At 44.7% G+C, this 20,077-nt stretch overlaps 5 protein-coding genes across 7 annotated transcripts; 3 read left to right on the top strand and 2 right to left on the bottom strand.

Annotated features, from left to right (window-relative positions):
- Positions 1-15: 15 nt before the first annotated feature.
- Positions 16-2,646, bottom strand: LOC108045440 (conserved oligomeric Golgi complex subunit 7). Its single transcript, XM_017124768.2, has 4 exons — positions 2,442-2,646; positions 2,084-2,377; positions 1,346-2,029; positions 16-1,277 (listed from the first exon to the last, which is right to left on the bottom strand). Exons 1-4 carry the CDS (start codon positions 2,598-2,600, stop codon positions 186-188), a joined length of 2,229 nt encoding a protein of 742 aa, XP_016980257.1. The 5' UTR covers positions 2,601-2,646; the 3' UTR covers positions 16-185.
- A 386-nt stretch (positions 2,647-3,032) lies between these two features.
- LOC108045401 lies at positions 3,033-3,637 on the top strand. The gene is made up of 2 exons (XM_017124718.2): positions 3,033-3,309; positions 3,363-3,637. The coding sequence occupies exons 1-2, from the start codon at positions 3,105-3,107 to the stop codon at positions 3,635-3,637; spliced, it is 480 nt and encodes a 159-aa protein (XP_016980207.1). The 5' UTR covers positions 3,033-3,104.
- Positions 3,638-3,647: 10 nt separating this feature from the next.
- On the top strand, positions 3,648-4,487 carry LOC108045402. The gene is made up of 2 exons (XM_017124719.2): positions 3,648-3,794; positions 4,123-4,487. Exons 1-2 carry the CDS (start codon positions 3,648-3,650, stop codon positions 4,357-4,359), a joined length of 384 nt encoding a protein of 127 aa, XP_016980208.1. The 3' UTR covers positions 4,360-4,487.
- On the bottom strand, positions 4,478-5,815 carry LOC108045400 (translation initiation factor eIF-2B subunit alpha). The gene is made up of 6 exons (XM_017124717.2): positions 5,686-5,815; positions 5,525-5,626; positions 5,252-5,463; positions 5,034-5,188; positions 4,706-4,976; positions 4,478-4,650 (listed from the first exon to the last, which is right to left on the bottom strand). The coding sequence occupies exons 1-6, from the start codon at positions 5,717-5,719 to the stop codon at positions 4,504-4,506; spliced, it is 921 nt and encodes a 306-aa protein (XP_016980206.1). The 5' UTR covers positions 5,720-5,815; the 3' UTR covers positions 4,478-4,503.
- A 70-nt stretch (positions 5,816-5,885) lies between these two features.
- LOC108045399 (vacuolar protein sorting-associated protein 13B) lies at positions 5,886-18,170 on the top strand. Of its 3 annotated transcripts, none has more exons than XM_044458761.1 (14): positions 5,886-7,362; positions 7,416-8,763; positions 8,827-9,566; positions 9,633-9,828; positions 9,883-10,502; positions 10,563-12,394; positions 12,457-12,613; positions 12,676-12,897; positions 12,955-13,991; positions 14,048-14,407; positions 14,465-15,223; positions 15,281-15,765; positions 15,825-17,767; positions 17,828-18,170. In XM_044458761.1, the coding sequence occupies exons 1-14, from the start codon at positions 6,076-6,078 to the stop codon at positions 18,041-18,043; spliced, it is 11,202 nt and encodes a 3,733-aa protein (XP_044314696.1). In that variant the 5' UTR covers positions 5,886-6,075; the 3' UTR covers positions 18,044-18,170. The 3 variants fall into 3 exon arrangements, with proteins under 3 accessions (XP_044314696.1, XP_016980205.2, XP_044314697.1); XM_017124716.2 differs by having other exon boundaries at positions 9,633-9,831; XM_044458762.1 differs by lacking the exons at positions 8,827-9,566; positions 9,633-9,828; positions 9,883-10,502; ... (7 more) ...; positions 15,825-17,767; positions 17,828-18,170 and having other exon boundaries at positions 7,416-7,703; positions 7,762-7,879.
- Positions 18,171-20,077: the final 1,907 nt, after the last annotated feature.

The following is a 20,077-nucleotide window of genomic DNA, read 5'->3' as shown; positions in this document are numbered from 1 at the left end:
GAAATTACTATACTATTTAAGGGAATATTATTATCATTTAATATTTTATCTAATCCATACCTTAACTGGATCACAAATCCATATCATTTTCAAACAACAAAAAAATTAAGATTTTTTAGCAGAATTGGTTTACATAAATACAATTTTAATATATAAGCTTGAATATTTAAACACCTAATTCAATTCTACTGTGTAGATATAATATTGCGCATTTGCCGAATGGCCGTAACCAGGCGCGGTTCGCATCCACTGCTGAGGGTCAAGTACTGATCAGGGGCAGCCTTTAGTAGCGTAAGGATTTGAGACAGCTGCAGGTTAATGGACAAACCGAGCTCCTCGAGAACGTTGGATAGGTACTCAATATCCACACCTAGTTGAGTGGCCGAAGAGGCGGGCAGCGACTTAATTTGTAGTATCTGCGCCTGGTACAAAATGCAACACTGCTCCACGACGAGGGATAACAGGACGTCGGCACAGGGTATGGCTTGCGTATACTTTATGTTGCACACCTCCAGAGCCTGCTTCAGCAAAGAAGAAGGCGACAGCAGCAACGGTTCTAAATGCTGGGGCAAGGTAAGCAGGTATTGACCAATCTGTGTGATGCTCTCCTGCGGAGCAAAGCTAAACGATGGCATATCTATACCCGACGCGGCGTGATCCTGCACAGGCGGACGAATATGTGCCAAGTGCGTCTCAATAGGCTGCAGTAATATATTCAGAGTTATGTCATGTGTATCGGCGAAGTGACTCTTTAACGTGGTATAAATCTGCGGGAATATACCCAGGCTATCTGTGGCTTCTGACTTTTTTTGCTGATAGTCAGCTATACTGTTCAACAGCTGGGTACGCGCTGCATGATCGCAGGTCTGAAATATGGTTATTGGCCCACGATTGGATGGCTTAGTCAGCTTGTTAGACAAAGTGACCATGCGTGTGTGCAAATCCTGTTCGAATTGATGCAGCTGAACTTGAAAGTCGGCTAGACATTGTAATTGTGACATGGTGTACTGCAACAGAGACCAGTTTTCACTTTGCGCCGCATAGCTGCTGGATCCCAAACTGAGTGCAATCTGTCGCTGGATGCGCCCAAAGTTCTCCAGCTGCCGCTTGAAGATGCCATTCAGTAAACTTATAAGTTTGCAAAGAGCTAGATCACTCGTTATAGAGGCACAACGTTCGCAGGCATCTTTCAGCCATGCGTAAAGTTTTCGGGTACTCTCTTCCAGATGACGCACACCATCACTGGGAGTGGCCTGATTAGAAGTCAGACGGTCCACCTATTTGGGAGTTATAAATAATTATAAAGATAAAAAAACAATCTGTTAAAAATAAAGATTTGCCGAACCTGCGTGGATAGTTGGGTCTCCTCCAATCGCGGATATTGTTGAATAAACTTGTGGAAATACTCAAAAATTGCCTCGCCAAGGAGACGATGCAACTCCTCAGACAATGTGATGTGCGACTGCTCTAGCAAGGAGTTTAAGTGCAGCACGAAACTATGATTAACCTGGGCAAACAAGGCCAGCATCTCCAAGCGTTCATTGGAAGTCTTTAAAAGTTGCAGAATGTGGGCATCCCGCGTAGGTTGCAGAGCCGGCAACAGTTCGGCAATCACCAAAAATGGTTGCGAAGAGTCCTCTCCGAAGAGGTTGGAGCACCACTTCACCTGGCGTTGGCAGTGCTCTAGCAGCTGATCGTAGTAGAGAGTGAGAAACTGCTGCTGCTGCGGCTGTGATTCCGTGCCCTGCAACTCCAAAGTTTGCTTCCATTGTTGCTGCCAAAAGTTTTTCTGCACAGCTCGATAATATTGTTGCAATTGCGGCAAGCGCTGAATGCTGGTGAAAATCTGGACATAGTACTGGGCCTGCTCGGCGTGGTTTTCGGCAAAGCACTGAACCACACTGGGCGAGGCCAGAGCCTCCAGGCGGTTCTTAAAGTCCTCCACTTGGGTCTGTCGCTCCACATGTCCTGGCAGTTGTTCCTGGGCGTGCAGAGATTTTTGAAGGGCGATTAACTTTTCGCAAGCTCCCTGTAACGTAATAATTAACTGTATGATTCTTTTTGTAAGTTTTAAACTACACACCTTAAGATCATTGCGCTCGAATCCATCCTCCAGTTCAGCAAGGAGGTTTCCCCATCCATCCGACTCCTGTAGCGACTCCTTGGCCACCTGAAGCTTCTGACTCTTGGTGTTCAACCGCTCCAAGGTGGCCATGCATTCGCCGGTTTCGTTTTGAACCGCTGCCACGTCCAAACGCATGGCACTCATCTTTTCTTGCAACCCGCGCACTTCTCCTTGCAGCGCGGCGGATTCCTTGGCGATCCTTGGCATGCTGGCCACCACCTGTCGGCTGGATTCCTCCACAGCATTGTTTACCTGGAATTTATTTTTATTTTTTGAAAATACAGAACAAACAGTAGAGGGATGACGAGCCACTTACGTTGAATATGTACAGCTGCAGCTTTGCCACGTAGCTCCGGATGAATGCCGAGGCGGCGTCGCTGTCATCGCGTCCATTCTCCTCCACAAACTTTTTGTAGTTGGCGTTTATCCACTCTGCAGGACTAAAATTTGGTCCCGAAAGAGCCGAAACATCCATGGTGACGTTGATTTTAGACAGCGTGACCGTGTCATGGGAGGGAAAATATACCGTTCCGTCTGAAAGGTCGGAAATTGAGCTGTAGCGGATTTGAAAATGCGGATGCGGATATTTTTTTCGATGGACTGTGGCCTGTACTGCAAAATCAACTTGCGATTACATTACTCGCAAATAATCTATAGAACTAATTCAATACAGTAAACACATTGGGTATTACTATGTGTACCGTGCTCTCCTATTTAGTAACTTACATAAAATTATATAAATTAATATAATTAAATCACTAATAAATTTATGTTACAACTACGAAAATTTGTATTCTATTTATTCCAAAGGACCTTCAGAAATTATATTGTTGCGTATTTTTCGCGGATGTCTCAACCTATCAATTAAGCGATGGCTTTGGTATTTTCAGAACAAGCCGAGGCGGGCACACTGAATAAAGAATATTTTCCGTAGCAGTTTTTGGGATTTATGTACATACGTTTATTTAGTTTGTAAAACATGTCACTTGGCAATGCCGATCCTTGGCACTTGAATAACATAACCGTTGAGCAAGGAAGCACAGAGTCCGCGGAGAACAGCGAAAGTTTCGAGGATAACTTCACGCCCCCGCCTACAGAAAAAGAGAGCAACGCCGAAAAGGACGCAAAAATTTGCGAAGGACATGAGCCACTGCCGGATTCCAGCGACTATCTAAAGTTACTAGGTTGGAATCGGTCCAGGAAATCATTATCTTCCATTAAATAACATTAATTTCAGAAAGGAAGCTGGCCCGGGTGCAAAAGGGTAACAAGTTGCTGGACAACCTGCGCGACAAGCGGCAGGATTGCATGCGGGGCTTACTGTCCTCCGAGGGAGTTCCCATTTCTATATTTGAACAGTTCCTCGAGCTAGACGCTCCCATCGAAAGTGGGCGGCTCCACCGGCACTTGCTGCCCGTCCAGGCAGTGAACGTTGGGGAAACTGTTTACATTGTGGACCACGACGCACTGCAGCAGACAGCTGAGGAAGATCAACCCCCGGCTGAACACTAACCAAATCACAATGGACTCCACGTTCGGAAAAGTCTTCATGTTCCTTACGGAACTCGCCTGGAAGAGTCGTCTCACTATTCCCGTTCTGGTCACCACTGCATTTCTCGTTATGGATATCCGCCTGCAGATTGAGATCAACATTCAGTCTGGGCAATTTGTGAGTGTCGTTACCGCAATCGGTTGAAAAGAGTTCCACGCATTTTGAACTTTAAAACCTGTTCTTGCATTATGTGTACAAAATTCTTAACAACTTCTGTTATCTGCCACTGGGTAAAATTAACGTTTTACCGTTTTTTTAAATTAAATATCTTATTTAAAAATCTTGAGCCACATTGGGGGTTTCCTGATTCTTATTAGATATTTTATATAAAGCTGTTCATATATAGCAGCCATAAACGATAAAAAAAGTTTAAAAGTTGAAGTTTTTAAGACCCACCTGTAGCTACCGCAAAAACCCTTCCTATTAAAATAATATCTTCCTGCAGAACGCCAGTGATCTGGAGGATGCAGAAGATGGCCTCGACGATCAGTTTGGTGGGCACGATCACGGAACGGACGACGAGAGCGGCAGTGACAGCTACACGGATGAGGAGTACAACAGCGAGTACACCAATGACGATGGGAACAACAGCGAAACGTCTCACTACAGCCTCGACATTTACGACCCTTGGGGGTCAGAAGACGAAGTCGACGCTACCTATTCGCGGGAGATGCAGTTCTAAGCTACAATATAAATTTTATGCGTAAGCGGAAGTAACTAGCTTTATTTTATGTACATATACTCAGTAGTAACGAAACCCTATTTATCCATTTCATGCAGTCGTAATTAAACAATCGTAGTTAAGTGCAATTTCTTTATTGTCCATTTACATGTAGAGTTTGATCAACTCGTCGCTTACGGCCGAGGGCGTTAATCTTCCCAGATCGGTGAAAAGCAGCGTTATATAGGCAGGGGGCGTGTAGTCGACTAGTGGGTGCACTTTGCTCACATCATTCAGGTGTTTGCGGGAGTACTATAAGGAAATATGTTTAAAGGGATGCAGTTATCTGTAATACGTGGTAACCTACCTTATACTCATTTGGTAGATCCCGCTGATTAAGTGGATATAAACGACTGAACTTAAAGCTCTCCGCCAGGACGTAAAAAGGTTTCTTCATCTCCCGGGCGCACAATCCCATGGTGTACGTGCCAATTCGGTTGATAATGCCGCCACTTTCTACCACAGCTTCAGCGCCCACCATCACAAAGTCCACTGATTCCATTACATAGCCAGTGGCGGAGTCTAGAATCAGAGTACAGTCAATTCCAGCAGCATGGAGATCCTTAACCATCTCTTCGCTAAGGGTAGGGAGCATTTATTGTTGGATCTGTTGAGGAAAAATAACTAAAACCTACCCAGAGTTTCCTGTGCCTCCCTGCGTCACATACACGTGGAAGGACTTCTTGTTCTGTGAGGCAGTAATTAGCGCCTTGAGGACCACTCGGGATCGGGAGTGGGTCAATATGCGGCAGCCATCGGTAATAAACCTCTGTGCCTGCTGGGCAATTACCTGTACAAGAAGTAAAAGAGAAGGGTTGGTAAATTATCTAGAAACTTAGTTATTTATATCAACCTGCCGGGAGTTAAGCAATTTGGTGAGGAAGATCTTGCCGCGATTTAACATAATCTGGCGGCACTCTTCCATATGCTTGTCGTCCAGACTGAGGGTAATGAATCGGCAAAAGAGCTCTCCGGCAGAAACAATGGCTGCGATTGATAAATCTGTATTCCGCATGGCGGCCACCGCTTCCCTCATGGTTGTGTGGAGAATATGAATGGTTCCAACTTGTAAATATATAATCAAGTTAAACTTGAACAACCAAATAGAAATTCATAGCCCACATACACTGTTTCTTTTCCAAGATCATGAGCAGAGTCCTGATGGCCGCAATGCCGGAAGATAGGTCCTTATCCTCTTCCAGAAGTTGCAGGAAGTATTTGACCACATCTGTGGGTGAAAATTGATAATGAACATATCGCAAAGGTCGTATTATATATTAAACTCACCAAAGTCCTGTCCATTTTCTGTAATTTGCGGCATTTTGATGAAATTGCTATGAACTTCTGCACGTTAGACGTTAACAAAATAAACAGCTGTTTTTCGTAACATGAAGGCCCATCTACACTTTGCTATTTTCGGATTCCAGCACCTTTGCACACTGCCATTGAATGTGTTCGCCGCGCTTTCCAACACTACGTGCCGGGGCTGAAACGTAAACAATCAAAAAATTTATGGCGATATTTGTTTTGTTAAACATATTCGGCCTACAATCGTAACAAAATCCACAGCATGTAAATTCAAATAAATCGCCGGTAACGCTGTAAATGAAGAGTTCCATTTGAGTCATCTTCTAAGAGCGGGGGAATCGAGGCTTGAGCCTGCGGAGTCGCCACACCATGTTCAAACTGGAGTCCTACATCACTCCAATTCTTCTGAGCTACGTGGCCAAATACGTAAAGAACTTTCGCGATGAGGATGCCCAGGTGTCGCTGTGGGAAGGCGAGGTCACTTTCCAGAATTTGGACCTGCGCCTGGAGGTGCTCGAGGAAGAGCTCAATCTGCCGGTGGAGCTGGTTTCCGGGCACATTCACGAACTAAGCATCCAGGTGCCCTGGACAAAACTTATGTCCGAGCCGGTAAAAATTGTGATCAACACCATTGAGTTCGTGGCAAAGTTGCCGGACGGCGAGGGTAAGCGGCGCAGAGCCTCCTTCCAGCGGGAGCAGCGTCGACAATCTAAGCGGGCGTCGGTGGAGCAGCCGGATCAGCAGTCCAAAAGTCCCGGAGCGGCCAGCTCCTCCAGTGTGGTCAACAAGATCATAAACAACATCAGCCTGCAGTGCCACAACATTATCTTGAAGTACGTGGAGGACGACATTGTGGTCTCCATGAACGTGCAGACCCTGAACTTCAGTTCCGCCGGCGAGGACTGGAAGCCCACAATGGTGGACATCCATCCGGTGTCCGTTGTTATGCGCAAGCTGTTGCAGGTCTCCGATCTGACCATCTGCCTGGACAAACGGAACACCGCCGGCCGGATTGAGGTATGCCAGGAGCCGGTGCTCTATCGTTGCACCCTGGAGTGCCGAGTGCTCCGCAAATACAATGCCAACACGGTGAGCACCACGAGCACCACCCGCATTGGAGTCTTTACCAAGGCGCTCGACATCAATGTGTCGTCTCTGCAATTCCCCATGGTGATGAGATTGGTCAAAATGCTAGTTGAACTGAAGCCAACTGACACTGATGAGGATCCCCAGAATCCGGAAGACCAGGAGGCAGTGGTCGAGGGAAACGAGGCACAGCAAAATGAGGAACCCGCTGGTCAGAGCGTTTTTTGGTGGGCCTGGAGCCTGCTGCCTAGTTTTGATAACGACGGGCCTTCCTCCTCCTGCGACGCTCCTATTGGCCACGCCTTCGATTTGGGCATCTACGCTGAGGAGCTAAATTTCCAGCTCAAGAACTCGGAGTATTTCACCGATCAGAGCATGGGCGGCATTAAGCGAATACGGTATACCCCAATTCTGCGGATTAGCTTGGGTGGACTCTATTACGAACGAACTCAGCTGAAGGAGTGCGACTGGGCCAACGTCAAGGCGGGCCTTTCCAGCATGTGCATGGAGCCGTTAGGGGCTTACCGGAGCGACGATCCCGTGGACCGCAACCTGGTCAATACACAGGAAGTGAGTAGAACTTAAGTATTTCTGGTGTTCAGTACTCATCCACTTTTTCACAGTTTTCGGAAGAGCGGTCCTTCATCGACAAGAGTCTGTTTGACGAGAACTACATGTTTGCCGATCGCTCCTGGTGCAGCTACAACTACGAGGATTACGTGGCCAGGAACACGGACGAGTACATGCTGTTCAGAAGCCCTGTGTTAGCATTCGACATTATCGAGTACAGGGTGCCGAAGCCAAGCAGTCATCTCGCGGCGGACAGCCAGCTCAGAGACCTAGGACTTCGGATCCAATATCGCTTACTGTCCGCCGGAATCACCTTCCACTTTTCGCAGTCCTTTGCGCAGGTTAAAAATGTAATTAGCGATTTAATCCGTCCTTACGATTACCCGGGATATTATTCAGAATCGGTGAAGGATAAGGAACGCAGTGTCGCCGAGCAGGATAACAAGAATGCCGATATGACCATACCGGATTTGGAGTATCTGATGGGGCTCGTGCCCACCTGCAACTACAAGATCGAACTGCGTAATATAGTGCTTCAGTTGTATCCTCGCCAGCAGCAGGAGGACGCTTCTGCTATGAACCAACACCAACTGATGACCACCGTAAAGCAATCGCTGCTGCCGTATCTTCAGTTAAAAATTTCCCTAGTTGAGGGCACAATGTGTGGACCAGTGAATCCGCTTCGCCTGGTTCAATTAATCAGTCATCTTGAGGATAAACCTCGGGAGGTGGTCAATGCCTGCTACAACTGCTATAACTTCAATGTAAAGAATCTAACGCTAATGATTTTGAATACCACTTCGGATAATGACCGGGCCAAGCTTTTAAACATTCCTCGCATGCAAGTAAACTGGAACCGCCTACTCGCACCTCATCTTTGGCGCAAAAATGAAGCTGCTTTAGAGACGGCGGAAATCAAGTCAGAGATCATTACTTTAGAGTTCTCAAAGCGGGAGCTTATACTCGCTAAACGCCTAATTCCCTTAATTTCGAGCTTTAACGGTTCCGAGCTCTGCGATCTGGCCCACATTGTGACCCATGTCAACGCTCATTCAGATTTGATCAAGCTTCAAAGTTTGGGCACCAAACTCAACTTAAGTTACCACAAGTATCACACACATTTGGCTGCCGTAGGCTCCCTTCAAGGTATCCAAACCGATGCCGTCCACACCAAGATGAACGCTCGAAATGTTGTTTTGTCCACTTCCAAGAATGCAAACAACAAGTGGCTTGAGATGCAGTTACAGCTACCTCTAGAGGAAGCTAATAAAAAACAAGAGAAGATACCCGGTACTGTGGTATGCCTCTGGGTGGAACCCTTTCGCATCACCACGGATATCTATCTTTTGCAGTTTCTTAACTTTTCGGATCAGAGTGTAAAGCAGAAACCAAAGGAGAAGGGTTTGTAGCCTTACCTTATCATATGTGTAACCCTCATTACAAACATTTTCCTTTTGTTTGCAGAAGTAGAAACGGATTCAGAGTCTGCAATGCAGTCGGAACCACCTGTTACACAATCAGTATCTAATTATTCCATGATTTCCGCCTCAGCGATGGCCCTAAATGATCTTCAACCGCGACGAATTAGCAGGAATGCTAGTCGAAAGATCTCCGTTCCCGAGGAGACAGTGCATTTGAGTTCGGAAAGAGATGAGAGGCACACCCTGGCGGAGCCTGTAAATATACCCGTCATTAGTAAGCCGCAGTCAAATAACTTAGATTCGACGGATCTGGTAAAGCGACTTACCAACATGGTAGTGCTGGTAGAGATTGCCCAAGCCAAGATTGATGTTTGTGAAGTAATGATGAGAAAAACGCCCTCCGAGACGGATGTAGAGTATACCTCAATCCGGCTGCCCCACATAAAAGTAAAATCAGGCAATTGCGATGCCATTCAGCGTGGAAACATCAGAGCCGTGGTTGTGGTGGCCAGCAACGCAGAGCTATTTAACTGGGTCTTCGACCTAAACGAATTTAATGTGTGCTTCCGCAGAGCTAATGTCACTGAGATGATTGTGGCTCCAGTTAGGACTACTATAACTTTAGCCCTGTCCCACAAGATATCCGAAAAAAGCGATTTCAGAAAAGTAGAAGGAAAAACCGACCAGGAGAAGAAATATAAGTCTTCCGATTTGGCCGAACAAAACACATACTCCATAAATGTACATGTGGATATGTCGGACATCAATATATTTGCCCAGCGGGTAAGGGCTCATTCAGAAGATTTATAGATGATATAATTTAATTAAAATTTTTATAATGTTTTCAAGGTAAAATTGTTACACGAACACTTCATGATTATTTCGAAGATGTACTGTTCGATGTGCCCGGACGAAGCGCCATCTAATCGGCAGGCAGCAAAAATAAAGCCCAGATTGGAGGTTTACACTGGCAGTGCACAAACCTATCCGGTGATAAAAGAGTTTCTGGAGCTGGATCCCAACTTTGAAGCTCCCCAAATAAAAAGTGGTAAGAACGATGTATATGTTAAGCCCATTACAATTTCTTTATTTTTCTTAGCTCCCAAAAGCTCCCTTGTATTGTTCTGCCAATGGACCATTCCCCGAATAAGTTTTGAAATGGAAAACTCTAACGACTCCCAGCATAGTAAAATCGTTATGATTCTGGAGGATCTACTCTTGAATATTGATAAACAGAATGACTTCACCAAGATAACCACCAAAATCGAAAACTTTGGCCTGAACTACTTTGAGGAAAAACATGAAGAATGGGAAAAAATAGAAGACTTTCACATCAAAATGCTGAACGATAGCACAAACTTGCCATTAATAAGTGTGGTGATAACCACTGTTAGCCTTCAGGATCTTTATGCAAAAATTGGTGCGAGAAACCCGCATAACAAGAAGCACACCATCTCTGAGGTCCTGATCGAGGTGCAGCCGATAGAAATGGTGCTGGACCTGGACCAAATAACGGAGTTTATGGTTCCGATTTGCGATGTCCTCGAAATTATGGGAAGTTCTGAATCTAAGCAGCAAGTAAGCACGCCATGTTCGCCTGTTGCCAGCCAGATTACAACGGTTCAAGACTTGCCAATAGTGCATTTAAACAGCAAGGGAATCTATGTTTACCTTCCTTTATCTACAAGCAGAAAGAGTTGCAGTGTTTTACTATTAAGGGTTAGTTATCTGTCGTTTGTATAATGTTTCCAAATCTAATAGTATGTTTGTATTTTGCAGGTCGAGAGCATCCAGTTAACGCCCAGTCTCGAAAATCCCCTAGTACGTCAGCTCGTACGCCCAGATATCTACCAAAAAGCTGCAGAGTTGAACATGCTTAGTACTCCAGGAGCCCTGGTAGAAGATCGTCAATATGAACTGAGTGTTAAGAAGGTATCATTATCTACCGGAAACTGGAAGCAAACACAAAAGTACCGCATTGAAAAGAGTTTGGCTAGCAAACATGATAACCCCGCCTTCGAGTGGAACAACCAAAGTCAATCAATTGAACTAGATCACATGGAGATATTCAGGAACTTTGACTTCATTATGATTTATGCACCAGCCATAAGCTACGATCGATTTCTAGTCTGCGGCCAAAGTGTGGAGTATAATTGCGCGACAGATTTTGTAGCTTCTTTGAACACCCACCAAATAAGTTTGATCAGTTGCATTATTGTACGATTACAGCGCCTAAATTGTATATTCGATCAGGTCTGTGTGAATAATGCAGAGATTCCCAAAGTCAGATCACACAAAATACTTGGCGAAGTATCAGAAACCAACAGCGTGGACAACTCAGTGTACTTTTCTCCTGATACTAATTGTCTCAAATCCTGCCAGAATGCCATTAGTAGTGTACCCGCTAAAAAGAAGCTAAATGACAAGCAAATTTACCAAAATCTGAATTCGAGCTTTGTGGATGCAAGAGGCAGCAGTGATATATTTTTCGGATCGTGCCAAAGCGATTCCGGTATACACTTGGGCAGTCGTATAAAGGGAAATCGGCTATCGAGTAGCTTGATTTATCCTCAAAGCGTATCCTTTGTGGCCGGAACATTTGTGCTAAAGATTTACGATGTGTTGGAGTTGGAGAAGCTGGAAAGACCTGTCATGAAACCACTTTTTTTGATGACTGTATCCCAGCCCAGCTTCATGTCCACCCATAACCTCAAGGCAGCCGTGACCCAAGCCTCGATTTTTAATGTAAACGTAAGCATAGCCACTCCGGAGTATGAAGGAAAGGAGGATTTGGAACAATTTAATGAGTCCGTGTTTGATACTCTACCTGGCCAACTGGGCAGCTCTGGGATTCCTCCTCCATTGTTTACTATTAAGACTCAGTTTGACCGCCTCAATCAGAAGGAAGTCGATGTGGAATTACGTAAACCGATTTTGCTGAGAATGTGTGAGAGCAGCATTAAGCAACTAACCAGTGATGTAATCCGTGTGTACTCGGTTCTGCACGAGACTCCTTGTTTTGCAGTACGCAGCCAGCGTCCCGTACCCGAAGGTTCTCAACTACACCAGATGAAGTCGAACTGCTACAATGCAGACCGGTTGCACATATCCTGTGATCGGATAACTGTCAAGTTCTACGATGAAGAAAGGACCTACAAATGCAGTTTCGTTTGCCTCGATCTCAGCACTCGCATCAAGTTCAGCACTCGTCCTCAGAAGGCCGTTATAAGATCGACCCTGGGATCCATGTATGTGCAGTCCGGCGGAAAGATGCTGCTGCATCCGTTGTTGATGCGGTTGTCGGTGGATTTGGTCAGTGAGCCGTGGTGTGATGAACTGCTGATTAATGCCACACTCAAGCTTAATTTCCTGCACATTGATGCGGGGGTTCTTAGCATACTGCAATTGCAAAAGGCCCGGGATGGAATGAATCGGATACGCGATTACGCTGATCAGGAGTGGCAGCAGTTTCTGTACCACCGTCCCGTTTTGGGCACTCCGGAAAACCTCTCACCCTGCGACTTGATCAAGTGCACTCCATCAAACGAGTCTATAGAGCGTTTTAAACGCCCCATGAAGTCGACTGCAGAATTTTACCAGGATGACCTTAGGTGGGTATTCTAACAGGGATTGATCGCTTGTATTTTAATGATCACTTTATTTTCTATTTAAGAGCGGGAGCTTTCCAATTCGTTTATCTAAACTCCGAGTCCGTACTGCCAATGCCCTACCAGGTTCAGATAATTAAGAAAAACTATGGCATAATATGCTGGCGTTATCCGCAGCCGCGCCAAATGACAAGCATACTGATATATCCGGTGCCCATGCCAGTAAGTACTCATATTCAAGGGGTATGTAATTAAATTAACGCCATCTTTCATTTACTAAAAAGGTTAGCAGCCCCATACATATCAGGTGTCGCATGGAGTACTTCAGTGAAACCCATGAAACATTTCTGCATTACTGTGATTTTATGCTTTCGGAGACCTCCACCAAGCAACTTACGCCACCAGATCGTCCAATCTGTGCCAATATTTGGAGGGTGGTTATACTGCAATCGCTAATCTCTGTGGATGGGGCTTGCTTTGAGGGAAGTGAGGATGAAGATCAATCGGTAGGTTATGCAACCTGAGAATGCGATTTATTGCATAATTTTATTTAAAACTTTTAGATCGAGTACGTTCATGCGGACTTTAAAGTGGATGAAAATAACGATTTTATATTGCATCCCAAAGTTCTAGTGGGTTGTATGCGCATCGACACAGTTTTCAGAGCGGAAAGAGTGCCCAAGCTGCAGTTGTTGCTCTGCTGCCAGGACATCGAGCTGAACTTCCTGAACCAGCCAGATAGTTCTGGAGAGCTCCCACATCAACTAAAGAAATACAACCTAAAGCAGACCAGTAATATCAGTCAAACTTTTCTTACGGTGCACGTGGAGGACCTACAGATCCACTCGACCATATATTCCAGGAAGGATTTTAGTTTGCAGACCGAATTGAGAACTCGAGTAAAGTGCTTAGATTATGGATTCCTAAATATGCTGGATATCGTGGAGCCAATGAAATTCACAAGCTTTGTAAGACTTACCGATTGCCCGCGCTCTTTGGTGCAGGCCAATTTTCTGGTGGATAAGCTACGGGTCAACTGCGGACCCTATGTGATTCATACATTGCTGAGTTCCAAATACCACTGGCAGGAGGTTTTACAGCAGAGTGAGATGCGACATGCATTAATGCCTAAATGCGTTATAGTAAATCGGATACAAGCACCCATAAGCTTTGGTCAAACCGGAACAGTAGAGAAAATCTCTGTAGCTCCTGGGGAAATGCAGCTCTATAACTTCCGAAGCTGTAATCACGGACAAGAACTTACATTCTTTATAACAAATCCTGAGACCCGTCTAGTTGAGACAAGTGATTCAGTTCACATAGCCCTGAAGTTCGAGGACGAGCAAAAGGTTCATCATTTGCGCGTGGGAGAATTTTGTATTACTCTTAAGTTGGCCAAACTTTCCGCCACCCAGATTTATATTCTCGTTAAAGGGCAAATAGAATTGATTAGCATGGTACCATTTAATATGATCACAGAGTTTCGAGAGGAGGAAGTGAGCTACGACGACAATAAACCACCGCCGGAACATCTTCTATTGTCAAAAGAAAGATCATCGTACTACCAGAATGTAAAGCGTAATGCAGATATTAATATGCGGTAAGTTGCCTAATTAAAATGTTTTCTAAAATCATTATAATCGAATGTTACTGTAGGCTAAAGTTAAGTGCTGGACTAGGAAGGGGGCGCACTGGAGACATTCCACTGAAAACCAATAACAACTTGCCTTGGCTGGTCAAGGTTCCCACACAATCCACTCAGCAGTTCATCAGCGTTTGGGTTCGGATTCTGCGCGAGGACATTGTGATGGAAAAACCGGATAAGGACTTTCAGCCCCAGAAGATACTGATCTGCATTTGGCCAATCTTTGAGATATGCAATATGCTTAGCTGTGAGATTCAGGCGAATGAAAATACAACCGGAGAGAGCTCAACTATTGACGCCAAGGGCGGCAAATGGGCTCTAAATACTGCAACCACCCATGCTACAGAGCACACAGTTGGCTTCACGTTTTCGTAAGTCCATCACAAAGTTTTTTGTAGATTTAATTTAAATCACGAATTCGATTTTAGAGGTGTCTTAAGGGGTTCTTCTAAAGATGAATATACGCTAATGCTAAGGACGATGGACTGGCACAAGTTCTTTCATTATGATCCCAACGTTTGGACTATTGAAAATGCGCTTCAGAAACTGGGCAAGTCATCAAAGCGCAAGTGGCCACTAAATGATGAGGAAGAACTACGCGTTTGCCGGCAGTTGGATTTTCAAAATTCATTTGATGTAAAATACCGGACAAAAGCCACTAGGGAGTTTTCTTGCTCTTTAGGATTGGAGGTTACTGCCTGGGGCATGTTCATTAACGGAACCGGATTGGACGTAAGCATTTTTATGATCCATGAGAAGGCACGCTTTGAAATCAAAGCGAACAGTTTAGAAATGATGCCCAAACTCAGGAGTGCTTTTACCATTGATGTACCCTTTGAGCAAGGTTGGATCACCTCGACTCCGATTTCTTTGGAAGACTTTTCCCAAAAAACGGTTCAGAGCGCCGGAAGATCGATGTCTCTGCGGTCCAATTCATTTGTAGATATAGTAATAGTAGAAAGGGAAGAGGTGCTGCGTCTGATACTGGAATACAGGAAAGAAGCTGATGGACGCCGTCTGTTTAAACTGCGATCAAAATTTGTGTTGGCCAATTTTACGGATGTTGTTCTAAATGCCTTACCTCTAGCCATGGATCACAAGGAGACATCTACACGGGAAGAAGTGGAGGCATACTCAATTGCCAAAACAGCCCGTAGTCTTTTATCTGCGAATTCGACCAAGAACTGGTACGTATATATAAACATAAACGAACTATTTTTTATTAATTTTCTATATTCTTTTAGCATTGGTACTACAATGGACTTTTTTTACGATCTTAATGTCCATAAGGCCAGGCACAACTGTGATACGGCATTCGTGTATTTTGTTTGCTTTAGTGTGAGTGGTAATCGGGAGATTTCCATACCTATTCCCTTGTCTATACCCTTCACCAGACGCTGTTTCAGTTTGCAAGCGGGGCACGAATCCATTCCATTAATGATCACCCTGGTTGAGAAGGACAATGTGCACTACTTAAACATATTCCGGGACACGGCGCCAGCCATTGTCGTAAGCAACAATACGAATGTCAAGTTTATTGTGGCCCAAACAAGTGCATCGGAAAATAGCAATGTGTCCTGCACAAATTCAGAGTTCGTGGGAAGGCACTTCGAGTGGAATCAGTTGGTCCTGCCCCACAGCAAATGCTATTACACCCCTCCGCAGATGTACTCCAACTTTCCAGACGTGGAATTTACAATGTGCAATTTATCTTTGGCGGTATATAAAGGTGGGAAACTCTTTAATCTTGTTTGTGAATATATTTTAAAGTTTTGTTATACTTTTCAGATAAACCTTGTGCCAAGAACAAGATCGCCTGGTCGAAACCCGTTCGGACTGACAAGTCCTGGCAGAAATTCCTGCATGTGCCTAACCACGGCGATGTGAAGGTGGTTGTCTGTAATAAACACCGTGCTATTCGTCTGAACATATACTATATAGCCCAACAGTTGGAGTTTTCGGTGAAAGACTTGCGATCACGTTTGACAAAGCCAGAGAATAGTTTGATGCCAAAGGAGGAGCAGGGGCCTATGGAATCTGATGAAAAGTTGGAACAAGATAAGAACACTTTTAAGGATCCCTTGCCGGATATGGTAGCCTGCGCCCATTTTAGCGAGGAATGCGAAACCAAGAGACTGACAAGGATCAAAATATTCATCAAGAGTTTTGTGTTTAGCCTGCAGACGGATAGCCGAGAAAATGATTTTCTAAAGACGGAGGTGTGTAATATCTATGCCGATGACACAATGATAATCTACGACGACGACGACGATCAGCGGGAACTGCGCTTGCAGTTGCCAAATCTTCAAGTGGACAATCAGTTGTACTCCAATGGAAAATACGATTTTCCGGTTCTGCTTTGTGCAGAGAAACTGTATCGACGCAACTGTAGTCTGCCGCAGGTCTATGATTTGGACTCTGTGTACAGGCAGCAAGAACAACGATCTCCCGTCTCTCTTTTCACATTTATTTTCTACCAAGATGAAATGCAGCTGCAGAATGTGCGATGCCAGATTCCCCCTTTTCGGGTCTACATCGAAGATGCGTACCTAAATCAACTGCTGGAAGCACTGGTAGAGTGTGAACCGTCCAATTGTGTGTATAGTCCGCCTGTCGAACAGGATCAAATCCTTCTACCTGTCGGAGCAACCCTTCTACCCGACCAAGTTGTGGCCCAGTCATTGTACATATCGGAACCCTTGCGTCTAAATAGTTTTACAGTGGAGCCCCTGAGTCTATTGCTATCCGTCCACACTTCCTCGAGGCTCTACATAGCATTAGACCACTCCCCTCTTTCCTTTTCTCGCTATGAGCGCCAGCAAATCCTCACAGTTCCCCTCCGCTTCGGACAATCTCTGGGACTCCACTATCTCAGCGGGGCCATCTTTGGAGCCGGCTGGGTGGTTGGATCCCTGGAGATTTTGGGAAGCCCCAGTGGACTAGCTCGCTCCTTCAGCACCGGACTTCGAGACTTCGTCTCCATGCCCGTTCAGGGCCTCTTCCGCGGACCTTGGGGCTTCTTGGTGGGAGTGACCCAAGGATCTGCCTCTCTGCTGCGCAATGTGACCGCGGGAACCGTGAATTCTGTGACCAAACTGGCTGGTTCTGTGGCTCGGAATCTGGACAGGCTGACTTTGGACGCTGAGCACATCGAACTGACTGAGGCCAGACGTAGAGCCAGACCTCAGGGTTTCGCCGATGGATTGACACAGGGTCTTACTGGATTGGGCATTAGTTTACTCGGCGCTGTTGGGGGATTGGCCCATCACACCCTGGAGGCACGTAGTTCTGTTGGTGTCATTGCTGGCCTGACTAAGGGCATTGTTGGTGCCTTTACGAAACCCATCAGTGGAGCTGCTGAAATGCTAGCTCTCACGGGTCAGGGTGTTCTCCACACGGTGGGCTTTAATGCCATGCCTCAACAAGTAGAGCCCAGTTTTACCAGAAATGTGGCCCTGCACGGAAGTTCCCATCGCATTTGGAGTTATCTGCCTGAAGAGTTGAGCCGCGATCAGATGCTTTTCTTTTGTGAAATCACCTTACTGGTCAGCACACAGTTGCGCCCAGCTTTGTTATTCCTAACATCGTCAGTATTGGCCATTATACAATCGGACAGCGAAGACCTGGCCTTCGCTTCCCCCGTTTCCAAAGTGGACGCAGTGGCGGACCGCGAAGATCCCTCAAAACTATACTTGAGCCTCAAAACCGAGAGAAAGGACGATCTTGAGGGAGTAAGTTATTAGTTACTAGTATTCAGTTGCATTTCAATAATAACATTATTTTATTTCCAGCAACTGAACTATACCAATGAGCGCATAATGAAGTTCCTGAATGCATCGCGACTTCAAAGCATAGTTAACGATTCGCTAAATGATCTGCTCCAGCTGCAAGAACAGGATATCGACGACCGAATCCAGCGGCAATCGCAGTGCATGTTCTATATTAAACCCAATATAGGTGAACACCTGATCCACTATCTAAAGGTCATTAGTCGGATACAGCATTAAAACTAAATATGCATCTGTACGTGAGTTTTCGGTTTAGTCTAAAGTTTTCCTAGAATCCTGTGAATTTTATACCAAAAAATCAAAAGACATTTTTTGTTACATTTTTGCAATAAAAATTAAAAAGGTACGAGACAAAAATCTTGCTGTTAACTGCAGTCTCCGCTGTCATGAATTTTTGGTGAAACTGCACTTATTTTCGTTTAAATAGTATTATCAAATATTAAATCAAAGGACTGAAGAATGAAGTATTGTGTGCATTAGTGCATAGTTAGTATTTATCTTCATACCTAATAAAGTAAGACAAATTGTCGTTGTAACTTATACGTTAATTTTTGTTAGCCTTTATTCAGCCTAACAATATTGTGTCCAGTTCCACAAAAAAACACGTTCAATGCAATGGGTTTCAGCCAAGCCGCCCAGCAGCTAGGAATGAAACTTAAAACTTACAACTTGAACACGGGTGCATTTTAATAAGGACCAGATAAATCCAACTAAGGCAAAGCCGTTGGAATTGAAAGAAACTTGCAAAAATTAAACTGTCGCCCGCAAAACCGTCGAACGTAAGTGCTTCTTAGGTTTCGAGGTAAATATAATTTACTTTGCTGTTGTTGCACCGCGAAAAAAACTTAAGCTTACAGTTTTATATTGATTTAGTTTTTAGATAAAGAAATTAATAATGCAGCAGTTGAAAGAATGTGATTTAATTATTACGATTAGGGGGATATCTTAATCATCATCAAATCATTTCCTATTTTTATTATTATTGGTATTGCTTAGAAATATTGGAAAAGTAATAAGAGGAATATATTTAAATAGTAAAGATTTCGGTATGAAGGTCTATTTGTGTTGATATTTTCTGTGTGTGCTGGCAATCCTTCCTGTTTGGATGCCTGGATTTGGCCTTGTGTGTGCGCCAGTGCGCGACCAAAAGATTCAATTATGGTGGCTGGTGGTCGGCTCACCGCATCCGCAAGTTGGCCCGTGCAGGTCGCTTATTGGGGCCCCGGATCCCCCAGATCCCCGTTGGCCTTCTTTATGTGTTTGACATGTCTCGGGGGGAAGACGGCATGCCCCACCAACACAGATTTGCACACCGTTTCCGTGGGCAAAATGTACGTCTATTGTTTTATGTTTATAAAAGGTGGGCATTTAACGACTCTTCTGTTCCTCGCCCTAAAGTTGAGCCTATTGTGTCCGCTTCCGCCTTTTGTCTGAGCTCGCATATTTACGCGACAGACACACATTAGCATTATGTGTTGTGTGGTCGTTGCTTGTGATTTGCTCACAAAAGTGGGCTACGACATCTTTGGGAAGTTGTTTCTTCCATTCGGGAACACGCCCGCGGAAGCTGATGATCTTCGTTAATGAGCCCTGACCAATAAAACCCATCTGGATTCGATTGAGCCCCAGCTAACGACTTTCATTTAAAAGGCTTTTGCGCTAACTTTCCTGAAAATCGCGCATACGCACATGTGCAGCAGTGGCAACAAGGCCATCAACCAATGCATTATGATGGCGTCTCCTTCCCTTTTTGTTTTGTACGTGGCCTTGGAGGCAGGGGCTTAGAAGGGGGTCAAAGTTAGCATGTGCCATTAAGATAAGTCAATAGTTAGTGGTCATCAAATGCAGGCATCAACACCAAATTACTTGGCTAAAAACTAATCCGGCATCGTTATACTCTGCCATTTTGCACCCAGTTAAGAACTTAAATATACCATTAAAGGGAGCCTCAAGAGCAACAAATAGCTTATTAAAGTAAGTCGTTTTTAAGTCATAAATAAGAACATTAGGGTTATGCACTTTTTATATAACCATATTGTTCTTTTCGAATTTTCATGGCTACATATTTAATATTTCTTTGACATTTTGGGATTAATGAAAGTCTCATTTTTTTATGTTATCGCTTTCACAGTACTAGCTTATGTGCTATTGACTGCTGATTAAGATTAGAATCATAAGGCTCAAGGGAAGTTGTAGGGTTCGAGAAAAGTAGAGAAAATGCGCTGCTAAAACTTTTTACCCCCGTGAGTTCTC

The sequence above is a fragment of the Drosophila rhopaloa genome, unplaced genomic scaffold (genome assembly GCF_018152115.1).
Source record: "Drosophila rhopaloa isolate 14029-0021.01 unplaced genomic scaffold, ASM1815211v1 contig_167, whole genome shotgun sequence".
In the NCBI taxonomy this organism is placed as follows: domain Eukaryota; kingdom Metazoa; phylum Arthropoda; class Insecta; order Diptera; family Drosophilidae; genus Drosophila; species Drosophila rhopaloa.
The sequence above is the reverse complement of the archived record's forward strand: the minus strand, read 5'-3'. Positions and strand labels throughout refer to the sequence as shown.